The sequence below is a fragment of the Danio aesculapii genome, chromosome 9 (genome assembly GCF_903798145.1).
Source record: "Danio aesculapii chromosome 9, fDanAes4.1, whole genome shotgun sequence".
Taxonomy (NCBI): Eukaryota; Metazoa; Chordata; class Actinopteri; order Cypriniformes; family Danionidae; genus Danio; species Danio aesculapii.
Genome location: NC_079443.1, coordinates 33,893,406 through 33,907,399, shown reverse-complemented (window position 1 = coordinate 33,907,399; position 13,994 = coordinate 33,893,406). Strand labels below are relative to the sequence as shown.

Genomic DNA, 13,994 nt, shown 5'->3' with positions numbered 1-13,994 from the left:
ATATCGATGCTGAAACAATATATTGTGCAGTCCTATAGTTTTTAATTTTGAAGTTTAAAGCATTCATGCTTTGGTGCATGTTAGTAAACATTTGTGCTTATATTAACATGTATAGTAGTGTCTGTGTATATACTTGTTCCTTATAACTTTATCACATGTAGAATTGAACTGTTCTCTGTCCCCCTGTCAGGTGTCAGGGGTGTTGAAACATAGAGAGTCTTCAGTTGGTGGTTTTGCAGATGATCTCACAGCGGTTCGCAATCACACAGATCAGATGCTGTGCCTGCTAGCTGAAGAGAGACCAGCAGGGGGAGACATTGAATCACCAGGTTAAAACCCGCTCCAAACAATTGTCTGGTCGAATATCTTATAAGATATTGTGATCTGCTTTATGTGATCGTAGCTTGTCAAATGTCTGCAGCAATGGGTCCTATTCTGGAGATGGTGGTGGCGGAGAACATACTGGAAGAGTTGGTACAGTGGCATGTGCGCCGTGGGCTGGATCCGGACAGTCAGCTGGAGCTGTTGAAACTGTTCGAGATGCTGATCGGACAGTCACATCAGCCCCTGCTCCTGCACAGTGCAGTCCTGCAGCCACTGCTAAGCCTGCTGGGAGCGTGTGTGGATCCCCAGATGGGCTGCCCTCCTGCCCTCGAGTCCAGCCTCGTACTGCTGCTAAATCAGGTGATTGACAGAACATTCTGACACCTGTTTGAACTTGAAGCCTTTAACCCTTTATTATCTGCTCTACATATTTCTACTGAATGCAGACTGCTACTTCCACATTTTCTCATTTTTAAATGAACTCCACATCATTTTATAGATTACTTTGGGTAAACCTGAGTTAGTTCATCAGTTCTGATTTGTTTCTGAGTCAACATGGATGTTGTTGGTCTTGGAAAAACATTCCTGACAGCCAGTTAGATTTTAGATGTGAGCTTAATAATATTCTTGTACACTGTAATCTCACGATGATGGAAGGTTAGATTCTTGTTAATGGATAAGTTTACCCTTATCCTTACTTATCACCCTTATGTAAACCCAAACCCATAAGACTTTTGAAGATTTAAAGATTGATAATTTTCTGTCCTCCTTTTGAAAGTCTGATGTTCTAAAGTTAATCATATGAAGTGATGATCTCTCCTTACAAAACTTTTCAACTGCTCAATTCATATATATTTATGAATATGTATTCATTAGGGATGTGACAAGATCTCGTATTACGAGATCTTGTGAGATTAAATCGCAATGAAATTTCTCGTTTAGGTGAAAAGTTGTCTCGTGAGTTGTGATGTTATGATGGAGCGTGAGGGTGAACTTAACACTGAAGATTGGAGGCAGGATTGGATTTGAACTGTATACTAAGTGCTTTGCACACACCTCGCAACCCGGGCTGCCTCTGAGCGTCACTCATTTGCTTTGGCAAGTGTGATGTAACTTTTTTTTGTTTTTTTGTTTAGTTGCTGCCGCGTCCAAACACAGGCTACAACTACAGAACTGCAGCCGCACACATTAACAATGCTTTATAATAGTCGTAAAAACAATTGAAATGAAGACATGTGGAGTATTCCTATTTCAGTCGCATTATTGCTCTTGTTTTATTATACGGTGTCCTTGAGTTGCCAGAAAGGCACCTTTAAATAAATATTATTATTATTATTATTATTATTATTATTATTATTGAAGTGCAGTACAGACATGTAAACACTGCAATCAAACTATTACAATCGTGAAGGACTTTGTCGCATTTTGCGACAGGATAAGCCATACACACAGGGCTGTTTGATCCTGTTCTCTGCACCCACCGAGTCAGTAAAGTACACAGACGCACACATCCGCACACATCGTACGCACACACACCTTACACCTCGTCACTTCATCACAGAACACGCGTTTATGATGTCCGGGAAAAACATAAGCTCTCTTTTCATTAAGCGAAAGGTATGGAATTACATTAAAACAGCTCTCTCCTATCAGTCTTTATTTCGTTGTCACATTCAGTACCTCAGAGTGAGTCACGGGGGCATGAATGAAATGTTGCAGAATCATAGAGAAACTGCTGAAAAATTAAAAATTAAATACCAAAAATTACATGATTTGTTTTTTTAAGTTAAATTTGTGGAAAGGAGTTTGATTTCTTATGTGAAGTCAGTTATTAGAGATTATAGCCAAATATTTTGCAGTGTTTGCATGTTCTTTACGGCAGATAATTCATTAAAATATAAATAAAATACTACTTTTAAAATACAATAAAAAAAACACCTAAATCGTTTTGCATTTTGTTTTTTCAGTTGATTAAAAATGTATTTTCCATCCATATATTAGCAATTATTTAGCTAATTTTTAAAATGATATATAAAAGACTGTTTCCCATTCACATATTATTAGCAAAATATTTTGCAGTGTTTGCATGTCCTTTACAGCATATAATTCATTAAAATAGAAGCACAATAACATTAATTACAACAAGAAAAAAACACCTAAATAGTTTTGTAGTTTGTGATTAATTTTTAGTTTTTTCAGTTAAATAAAAGACATCTTAAAAATAGGTTAAAGATCTTGTGTCATCTCGTAGAGTTGGCGTCTCATCACCCCCCTAGTATTCATGTTTTTTTTTTGTTTAATGAACATTTTTGTGTCAGAGTATTGGGTGAAACAAAGCTAAAGCCTAGGGCTGGGCGATTTGGCCTAAAATCAAAATCTCGGTTAATAGGGAATATGCAGAGCTAAACTTTTTTTCCATTTTATATGGTTCCTTTTACAGTATTGATGTTGTAATGTAATTCAAATATTATCAATTAAATAGACTTTGGTATTCATTTAGTTGCTTAAGCGTAAAACGAGATGAAAAGCTGTTTACGCACACGCCATTTAAAGGTCCTTCTGCATATACCCTATTGAACATTTTAACTCTAGTGCGATTAATGAATGATTATTTTATTTAAAAAATTTTTTTTTTTTTGCTCTCATTTTTTGAGAGGTTTTGTTTGGTAAATATGCTCACATGTTGAGTGAGATTTTAAAATAATTGAAGGAAACCCACACAATCAACTCTCTAGGATTATTTATTGAACATCAACGTTGAACAACTGAAATTAAAACACACATTGCCTGAAAGCCAAGTCACTTTTTTCTAATAAAAATTCAAAACAAATAAATAATTTTCAATTTTTTTCATATTAAAAGTAGAAAATAAGCAGTATCTCTTCTAAATGTAGTTCAAAATAAGGCTCAAGAATGGGTCCATCATCCTACTTGACCAGAGATCAGATGTGGCTGCACAGTGGCCGCATGCATATAAATCAGCCTTAATAGAGTGGGGACTTGTGATTTGTGGTATGGAAAGGAATTGTAAAAACGTCCTGGAAAAAAATTTCATCGATTATAGGTTCTGAATGATGACAGAATTTACTTTTTTAAAAAGGAACTTTACATTTTGATTTATATGTTAGGATTGAGTTTAGTTTTTCTGACAGGATTCTATTTCCAGGCACAACAAAACATCCTGCAAAAGAGAGATAGATCCATTATTCTTTACATTCCAGATCTATTTGCCAAACCTTTACATAACCCAATCTTACCAGTAATTCAGATCTGTAGATAAAAGAAGATTGAAGCGAATTCATTTAGTTTTTGTGGCTTTTAAAATCCAGTATTTTATTGTTCGACAGAATTTTTGTTTAAATGGACTAAAAACAGTCATATTAGCCAATACCAAATCAGCTGGGTAAAATACAGCTGCACTACACAATGATTTTATATGTAATTAGACAGTAATATGTGTTTTGCTGATTTATAACTGTAAATGATGTGTGTTTGTGTCAGGTGTGTGTGTCCATGGCAAAGGAAACTGCAGTTTTGGAGTTGTTATTTAGGTGTGGTTCAGTTCAGCAAGGTCCCACAAACCTGCTGATCTTCTCCCTGTTGGTGCCATTTATACATCGAGACGGTGCACTGGGGCAGCAGGCACGTGACGCGCTGCTCCTCGTCATGGCAACCTCTGCCAGCAACCATGCTGTGGCACGGCACATCACTGAGAACTCCTACTTCTGCCCTGTAAGCATGCGTGTTTTTGCTATTGTGTGTGTGTATGTATGTGTACTTTGTTTTTATTAGGGCTGGGCTATGTTGCAAAAACAATTATCACAGTATCATGTTTCAAATCATTCAATATCGATAATTATTGAATATATTTTAACAATACATTTAGGAATATTAGGTTTTTTTTAGTTAAGCACTTTATTTTAATTTACCAACATTATTAAGGCAAATAGTTTTAATAGTCAAAAATAAAATATCTGATCTCTTTATAATAAAATAAACAAACGTTAAAGAGACTCTTAAACTTGATAAATAAAATGCGCAAATACTGAATAATCAAAGCAAACTTTAAGGTGTGAATAATGATAATGCAGTAAACCTCAAACTCTGTCAACAACACAAATTATGATAATCAAATCTGAGCTTTCAAGTAAAGGAACTAACCATCATTATTCAAATACATACTGCAACATGACAAATTGTGAAGTTGAATGACTAAATTACCCCTATGCTAAAAAAATCTTTCAGATGGCATGCTAGTGGCTGGGATGCACAAGAAAAGAAACCAAAAAGCCACTCTGGTGACATCCTTACATCCTTTTTTATTTATCTCCTCACTGCTGCTAGCCACCGTCCTCATTTTCGCATGTGTTCTTATTCTGACCTGAAGTGACAAGCACGCGCACATGGTTTCCTTGACCATTGACAACGATGTTCGGTCAATAAATATCAATGCCGATTTTACAACCTGAATGCATACAGACTCATGGGGACCAAATTAAGATCCCCATGTGTAAACCTGAATAGGAATCACACAGCAAAGCAACGGTAATGGGGGCATGGTCAAAAATATTGTGATCGAAGGAGTCAAACTGACATCAACTAAGAAGGACCGCCACTCCAAACATGGTATCATATGATTTAAGATTACCAAAACAAACTCTTTTTCTAGGATTAACTTGCACAGATCAATTGTTCACCTAACAAATATAAAATAAACAACAGAAGAAAGTGGAGTTGCCTAGATATTTTCAGTCACTATATATTTTTTCTCAACCTCTATTTCCTCATTGATAGCATGTCTTTATATGGTTCTGTTCATTTTATGATGTGCTTTGTTGTCTGTGCCATGCAGGTTAAATGTAACCTTCATTTCATAAGTGCCTCTGCGAGACGTTTCAATGGAGACATAATGTATTGTATCTTCTATGAATGAGATTCTCTTGGTTAATGTGAAATGAAAAGGTCATTTGTCATCTGCAGTTGTGCTGTGTGACTACAGTGTTGGGTTCAGTGGATGTGCTGATTTCTTCTCAGCTGTCCTCTTTTCTCTCGAGAATAATATATGAGCCTCCATCTGACCCACTTAACACGTACGACTGGAGGTCTCATGCAGCACTCAATGCCACTGTACTGCTTCAGTCTCTCTGTATTCTTCTCTTTTACTTTATTTTATGATATCTGTCGTGTATTGCTATTTTTATGTCAGTGATGCTTATTTTTTCCTGGCAGTTTCTATAGTAGCTTGTTTTGTGGCTCTGGAGGACATAGCCAAGTTCCATATTTTCAAACTAGATCCTGTTTAGCATAACAGAGTATTAAAATGCAATCACATGTATTATTGTTTTGGAAATATTTATCAATGGGGATCCAGGATGTTTCAAAAAGTTCCACTTGGTCCGGCGAATATGCTGCTTTGAACAGTTGCTTGGCTTGAAAGTGAGTTCTGCGTGAACATTTTGCTGACAAGATTTTTCCAAGTATTGCATTTCCATTTTTGTGTTTGAGTAAAAATATTCATGCTTGGAATATGAAACATACTTTTTGTTAAACTTTATCAAAAAATATAAATATCTGTAGTAGGGCTGTGTGATTTGGGCAATTTTGTAGTCAAGATTCAGCTCAATAATTTGTAAGTCATGGCAACAATTCTGCGACAGCTCTTAAAAATGATCTGATTTTTTTCGGTCTCTGTGACTTTAAAACCAAAATATTCCCTTGTTACCAATGCTGTTTTTCTTTCTATTAATGCTTCGCAAGCAGCAGATGCCATTATCCCACTTGTCCGCGCTTTTGTGTCTATTTGTTTGTTTGTTTGTTTGTTTGTTTGTTTTTTATTGTGGGTGTTCCGCATAGTTTGATTGTGCAATTCTGATTGGGCAGAACGAAAGTGTGCTCACTCAATTGGCTAGTAAGACACACAGATGACAGTCAGGCGTTTGCTCTAGGTGGGGGAAATTAAATAATGCATATTTATTTCATATCGCAGCCTCTTGTGATCAACTAATGCAACCTTTTAAATTGCGATTGCGATTCTATTTTGATTATTGCACAGCCCTTATCTGCAGCCTGTTTACATCTGTATTGTGATACATTTTTGTCAATCCAATCACAAGGTTTATCGTGATTTAAAATAGTCAAGGTTTTTAAACCACAAAAGTGTTCTGTTATACCATTCCGATATACAGTTGAAGTCAGAATTATTAGCCCCCTGAATTATTAGCCTCATGTTTATTTTTTGCCCCAATTTCGGTTAGGATAATTAGGCAAGTTATTGTATAATAATGGTTTGTTATGTAGACTCTCGAAAAAAATATATAGCTTAAAGGGGCTAATAATTTTGACCTTAAAATGGTTTAAAAAAAATTAAAAACTACTTTTATCCTAGCTGAAATAAAACAAATTATTATCTCCAGAAGAAAAAATATTATCAGACATACTGTGAAAATTTCTGGGGGGCTAATAATTCTGACTTTAACTATATGTTAAGTTTTTTTTGTTTGTTTTTTTTTTTTTTACTTTTTTTTTTTTTGTTTTTAGAACAACAGTATCTCCAGCAGAAAAGATATTCAAAGATGCCTTTTCAAGTTTAATCTAATAAATACAGCAAATGTCAATGATTTATTTTAATTATTGAGCTGGACATGTTTACTGCTCCAAAATATTATAAATGTTTCTCAAACTAAAATACATATTGTGTTTAAATGGAAAATAAAGTTTTCGTTTTTTACCCAGACATTTAAAAAGAACTTATTTTAGAGCAGTAATGAGAAGAACACTATTCAGAAGATAATAAAGTCAGCTGAAAGATCAGTTGGCGTCAAAATGACATCTATCGAGGAATTGTATCAACGTTGTCTGTCTAGGGCAAAAGCATTCTAAGGGATCCAACCCACCCTGGCCATAGTTTGCTCACGCTTATGCCATCAGGCAGGCATTACAGAAGCCTGAGGAGCAAATCAGTGCAGTTTCGGGATGGTTTTCATCCTGTCATTATAAGACTTTTGTATAAAACCGCATCTTAAATACTATTGAATAGCTGGTATGTAATAATAAATAGTTAAATTAGTACAAAATGTGTTATTATTATTATTACTATTATATCAAACTGTGCAATAGGTATTTGAGTATTAATTTATTAATTTTTTTATTGTTTTTTTATTAGGTTTATATAACTATATTTTAATATATTTATGAAATTATAAAATCTTATTTATTATGTTAGGTTTTATAGTGTTTGATGTTTTTATGTTCTTGTTGAGTCTGATGCAACGTAATTTCGTTCTGAATTACAATTTATTGTGATGTGTTGAATGACAAAAATAAAGGAAACTGGAGACTGAAATCACAATAATCACTGTGAAACGGTGATATTCTTATCCAAGGTCATCGTATCATCAGAATCATATACTAGCCCATGCCTAATCACACACCGTAACATTTGACTGTATGCATTTGATGTTTGTTTGGTAAAGTTCATGTAATCATGTTGGTATCTTGCGTTTCTGTTTCCTAGGTTCTAGCAACAGGGCTGAGTGGACTGTATTCTTCCCTGCCACGGAAGATTGAGGTACGGGGCGATGACTGGCATGCCCTGCGGAGGGAGGACTGGATGGGCGTCTCCTCTCTGGTGTTGTTCATGAACAGTCTTGAATTCTGCAACGCTGTAGTGCAGGTGGCACATCCTCTTGTTCGCTGCCAACTCCTTGACTACCTCCACAACGGCTTCCTGGTGCCAGTCATGGGCCCTGCTCTGCACAAGGTGAAACAAATATCTATCACTTTATGGCAATATTGTACTTTTCTTTTCTCTCTTATTTAGTTTTCCTCACTCTCTTTTATGGATTTTTGTCAGTCGTCGGTGGATGAGATGATCGCAAGCACGGCATATCTGGACTTGTTTTTACGCTGTATCACAGAAACTTCCCTTCTCAAGACCTTCCTGCGCTTTATTCTGTTGCATCACCATGACAACGACACCATCCTTGATACACTACTCACACGCATCAGCAGCAATTCACGGGTCAGTTTAGCATGTAGAAAGATGAAAAAGCAGTTTTGTCGATACTTTTGGCTAACATTGCAAGGTTTCATGAAATGCAGAGTGATGGGAAGTTGTTTTTTTGTCTCTCTCTTTCTCTATAAAGCTGTGCATGGTCTCTCTGAGTCTGTTCAAGACATTGCTCAGCCTCAACTGTGAAGACCTCATGCTCCAGCTTGTTCTCAGGTATTTTGTGTGCTTGGGTGTGTGTGACTTGTCTTGCAAGATACCTTTCAATATACATTTTGACTGTCTGCAGTACATTTGCTACACTACTAAACAAAGTATTATAATTTTTTTAAATTATAAAATTTGATCACAGGGCTCAAGACTAACTTTTTGCACTGGTTGCACCGGTGCCCCCCAAATTTTTTCTAAGGTGCAAGACAATAAAAGTTAGGTTAGGTTTTTAGCCTAAGATACCTAACTTCTTGCCGAAACACATTACAGAAAATAAAGCTGTATTCTTCATTTTCAGCTTATGACCTTTAATTTAACATTTTGAACCATGTGAAAAGCACTAGTTTAACCTACTTTACATTTTTTTTAGGAACCAAAAATCTCTGTGACAGTTTGCTAAAAGGATTTTCAATGATCTTTTGCAGGCGCTAAAGCATTTTATAAACGAGCTGTAAAATAATCTACAAATAATAATAACTATGACAACAATAATAAATAAATAAAACATTTGCATCATAAATTCACACTGGGCAAAGAATAATCATGATTAATCACATCCAAAATAAAAGTTTGTTTTGACGTAATAAATATATGTGTGTATACTGTGTATATTTATTATGTATATATAAATACACACATGTATGCATATATTTGAGAAAATGTTTATTCATATTTAGATATAAAATATTTATGTATATGCTACAAATTCTATATAAATTAAAATATCTATGCTACTGTTTTGTGTATTTTTGTTTTTTATGTATCACATCTATATAATAAATATATATAATTCACACACATATACCATGTCAAAACTAACTTTTATTTTGCCCAGCACTAGTATTTTTTTTTATCTATTTCCCTTTATTATCCAAGCTTCACTAATGCTGTTGTTCACACTAAATATTTATTAGTATGTATGTAAATAGGTAAAGAGAAAGCTATGATTATATGACTTCATATATTTCTCCAGGTATCTGTTGCCATGCACACATGTAATGCTTAGTCAGCGGAGAGCAGTCAGGGAAACAGACCTCTACGGCAAATCAGCTGACAAGTTCCTTTCCCTCATACCTGAATGCTGCCGAATCACTTCAGCACCCTCTGGTGAGCGGGATGAGGAACCTGCCTTTTGGGGCAAGGGTAAGAGTAAGACACCTTTAATTAATATTCTTATGAATTTTGGCATAAAAGGGAATTGATCATTTTCACCCACATAATACATTTTGATGTAATTTTGACCACCTGTGCAACTTAAGTTTTGTGGTCCAGAGTCACAAATGTGTTTTTAGACTTTTCCAAAATAAATATTGCTGTTTGTACCTGCAAAACCTTTTTTCTGTTTGATTTTGTTTGCAGTGTTGGGAAGTCCCACTTCAGAGTCACCAGTACACCCCAGACCCAGCACTCCTTCCCGCCTTGCTCTCTTTATTCGTCAGCAAAGCTCAGGAGGCCAAGCCAACCCTTCCTCATCTGGTTCAGAAAATGCTCCTTCTTCTCCTCGTGGTAGTATTTCCTCCCCTCTGTCTCCTGACAGTCCCATGCACCAACTTTCAGACTCTTCAGAAGGAGAAACGGGCTACCTTGAGTACCTGCGTGATGCTCGGAAGGGCATTGAGCTTTGCTCCTGGGGCTGTCGAGACTGGTCAGCCCCTTACGATGGAGAAAACCCCTCTCCAAACTCTGCTCCTCTTCCACCTCCGCCTCCTACGTCCAACCCATCCCTCAGTATGGTACAAGAGCACTTCTCTGTGATGGATCCTGCCCAGCAGAGGGCAGCAGTGGTGGCCGCAGCACGTGCCGAGTGGAGCAGTTCAGATCGAGATAGTGGAGAGTGGGACGTTACCATCAGCAAGAACTGTATAAGTCTCACCCCCCGCAGTAAGAAACGCAGCCTTCTTCCCAGCTCCATACCTCTTCAGTCTTCATCTTCTGCATCGGTCTCCACAGAAATAACCGGCGCTTCGGAAACCGTAACCCAACACTCGCGTTCGACTCATCCAGCTCTCTACAATGGGATGGGGCAGGTGGAGTTCACCGACAATGTGGATGAGAGAATGGAGGCCAAGAAAGTGAAAAGGGATTCAGATGTAAATAGTGGAATGGTGGAGACTGGAATGAATGGGTCAATGGGCCCTGTTGACTACAATGATTTCCATGTAGGATCAACGCTTAAATCATCTCAGGTGCAGTTGAAGCCTCATCTGCAACATCATACCTCCGGGCCCTCATCAACCCAAGACTGTCTACCAAGTGAGAGTCACAGATTGTCTCCAGTTCTTGGTTTGACTGAGTCATCTGCAGTGTCCCGCGATAGGAAGGGCTCAGAGTCTGTTGAGCGTCTGATTGAGGAGTTGCTGGAGCGGGCACCATCAGAACCACTGTCTGGTGACTCGAAGTGTCAGGGAATCAGCATTGAGGCTTTCCACCAGGAGCTGAAGGAGCTGGAAGAACGTGTCCGAGAGAGGAGGGTGTCCTCACGCAGCTCAGAGGAATCCTCTCGGGAGTCCCGGACTGCTCCTCTGCCCAACCTGACGGATGAAGACTGTCTTCCAGTGGAGACTGAGCAGCGCTGCAGTGAAACCAAGCCTGACAGCTCTACCACTGGGGTATTTAGTCCCGCTCGACCCCTCGGACAACCTCTTGCTCAGCCGTACACAGGTTCTTGTTGCAGAACTGTCCAAATTAAAGATTTGAGTGCTTATGTTATTTGTGCAAGTTCAGCAAGAGCTAACCATAAGTCATTGGTTCCACTTCTCCCCTTGTGCAGGTCCATTTATAACAGTCTTGTTCAGTAAACTGGAGAATATGATGCAGAACTCCCTATATGTGAACATTTTGCTGACGGGCGTTGTGTTCCAGCTGGCCTGTTATCCGCAGCCTCTCCTCCGCTCTTTCCTCCTCAACGCCAACATGGTGTTTCAGCCCAGCGTCAAATCACTCATTCAGGTAATGACAACAAATAAGACCGATTTAATCAACGTCGTTGCTTGACATGACATATGCAAAGTTTGAATCAGTCGCGTTGTGTGTTGGTTTTTAAACGTTCGGTTTTTTAGTACTTCCAAAGAAATTCTTTTCTATTTTCATAATTGTTTTGAACTTAAAGTGATAGTTCACCCAAAATGTACTCCCTATTTACTGTCCTCTCAAATGGTAACTAACTTTTTTGAGTTTCTTTATTCAGTTAAACAATAAAGACAATTTTTTTGATGAAATCTGAAAACCTGTATACGTTGATTTCCATAGTAGGAAAAACAAATACCTTGGAAGTGAAGGGTTGCAGGTTTTGTTTCCATATTTCTTTGAAAGATCTTCTTTAGTGTTCGACAGAAGAAAGTCAAGCACATTTGGAACAAGTAAAGCGAGAGTTAATTATGAGAGGTTTTTAAGTTTTCGGTGAACCTGATGACCTGATGCTTTGCGCTTTCATTGTGCACAAGGAAGAGCAGTAACTGCTTCATTCCAGACGTCATTCAGGGATGTAATTGTAGACCTACCTAGGCAATTGTGTATATAATATAGTGATATTGTGTAGTTCTATAATCTCCACGTATGACGAAGTCGCTGACAATATGCAAGATTAATAAATCGATTTGAATGCGTGCACAACTGTGCACTTTTTCCACTCTCACATTTGCATCACGACCACGCGTGCTCTATGTACATTATAAATAAAGCCAGGACACACATTTGTTATTATCCTCTGCAAGTCATCTGTCCTTATGTCTTTATTTATTCACTGCAGCAGAAATTTAATACCTAAAAGTTTCATAAGTTTAGATGATATTACAAATGTATAAAAATATATTTTATAATTAATTAAAACTATTAAAAAGTAGAAAGGGAAAGTTATAAACTCTTATTAGCGACGCATGATATTTCTTTCAGGGTGGAATGTAAAAGTATGTTCATTCATTCATTCATTTTCATTTTGGCTTAATCCCTTTATTAATGAGGGGTTACCACAGCAGAATGAATCGTCAACTTATCCAGCAAATGTTTTACGCAGCGGATGCCCTTCCAGCTGCAACCCATCACAGGGAAACACCCATACACTTTAATTCTCTCCGACACACACACACACACACACACACTTCAGACTATTTAGCTTACCCAATTCACCTATACCACATGTCTTTGGACTTGTTGGAGTAACTCCGGGGAGCACCCGGAGGAAACCCACGCAAACACGGGAAGAACATGCAAACTCCACACAGAAATTCCAACTGACCCGGCTGAGGCTCGAACCAGAAACCTTCTTTCTGTCAGGCGACAGAGCTACCCACTGCGCCACTGTGCCGCCCCTTTAAAGTATATTAGGCTACTCAATTCAACTGGACTTAATATTCTTACTGTTTTTTACTGACTAGTAGTTTATTTATTACATGGAATAACGAGTAGACTACATTACAGGAAAAATTTTATTCTGTGGACACGAGCACTAAACCGAGTTAGTGGTGCCATCTATCTCGTCTTCCTTCTTTTTTCGTCCACTGCTGATCACATGCCTATATATATATATATATATATATATATATATATATATATATATATATATATATATATATATAATATTAAAAACTATTAAAACCATGTATAATTCAAATGAATCTGTTTAATGTGCTAAGGGTTAAGTTTGAGTTATTAATTTGAAACTTAAATTCATGAACACTAATCCATAGCATCAGAAGGACTGTTGAAGAAGTTGATGTTATTTTGCTGCCTTTGTCTATCTCCTCTTTAGGTGCTGGGAACAGTAAAAAATCGGATTGAGGTTTTTGCAGCAGCACATGAGGATTTCCCTGCCATGTTGAGAAAGGCTCGACGCTTTCTGGTTGCGAGGGGAAAATTAGACTGGTCTGACTCAGCTATGGGAGTCCCCAGTCTCCGCCGATCAGACTCATTAAGTAGGTGAAACAGAGTGAACAAATGCTGTCAGAAAACGAGAGATCATAGTTTCTTGGGCTTGCTTGTCAGCTGATTACAAGATGTTTTCTTATGTTTGCTTTTGTAAATGATAACATGCAGTCAGTTTGTCATGAATAAATATATAATTTTTTTAAAATAATTTTGAATTGACCCAGAATGAGCCTTTGACTTTAAGACATGTCTTTATTATTTATTCTGTATGATTATACAGTATCATTTTAAAATAAGGGTCTATTAGATAATGTCATAGATATTCTCTGTTATTGTATTTATAGACTTGTATAGCATTTATTAATCATAGCATAGTCTTTATTAATGCATTATTACAATACAAAGTTGTGCTTGTTAGCATAAAGAGTTAACATGAACAACAATGATCATCTTTTTTTGTATATATGTACATTTATTAAATAATGTTAACAAAGTTTAATACATTTACGAATGTATAAATAAATTGTTCAGCCTAGTAAATGCATTAAAGGATACCTATGATGAAAATCATCTTTTTTGGACAGAACTG

The 13,994-nt window shown here is 36.9% G+C and overlaps 1 protein-coding gene across 1 annotated transcript in view; it reads left to right on the top strand.

Moving 5' to 3' along the window:
* The window catches only part of fhip1b (FHF complex subunit HOOK interacting protein 1B), a 36,815-nt gene that overhangs the window by 17,658 nt on the left and 5,163 nt on the right, over positions 1-13,994 (top strand). Inside the window, exons 3-12 of the mRNA XM_056465517.1 lie at positions 191-329; positions 422-684; positions 3,826-4,056; positions 7,838-8,083; positions 8,177-8,344; positions 8,469-8,548; positions 9,516-9,685; positions 9,902-11,203; positions 11,313-11,491; positions 13,290-13,452. Coding sequence (XP_056321492.1) covers positions 191-329; positions 422-684; positions 3,826-4,056; positions 7,838-8,083; positions 8,177-8,344; positions 8,469-8,548; positions 9,516-9,685; positions 9,902-11,203; positions 11,313-11,491; positions 13,290-13,452 — 2,941 coding nt within the window. The remainder of the gene's footprint in view (positions 1-190; positions 330-421; positions 685-3,825; positions 4,057-7,837; positions 8,084-8,176; positions 8,345-8,468; positions 8,549-9,515; positions 9,686-9,901; positions 11,204-11,312; positions 11,492-13,289; positions 13,453-13,994) is intronic.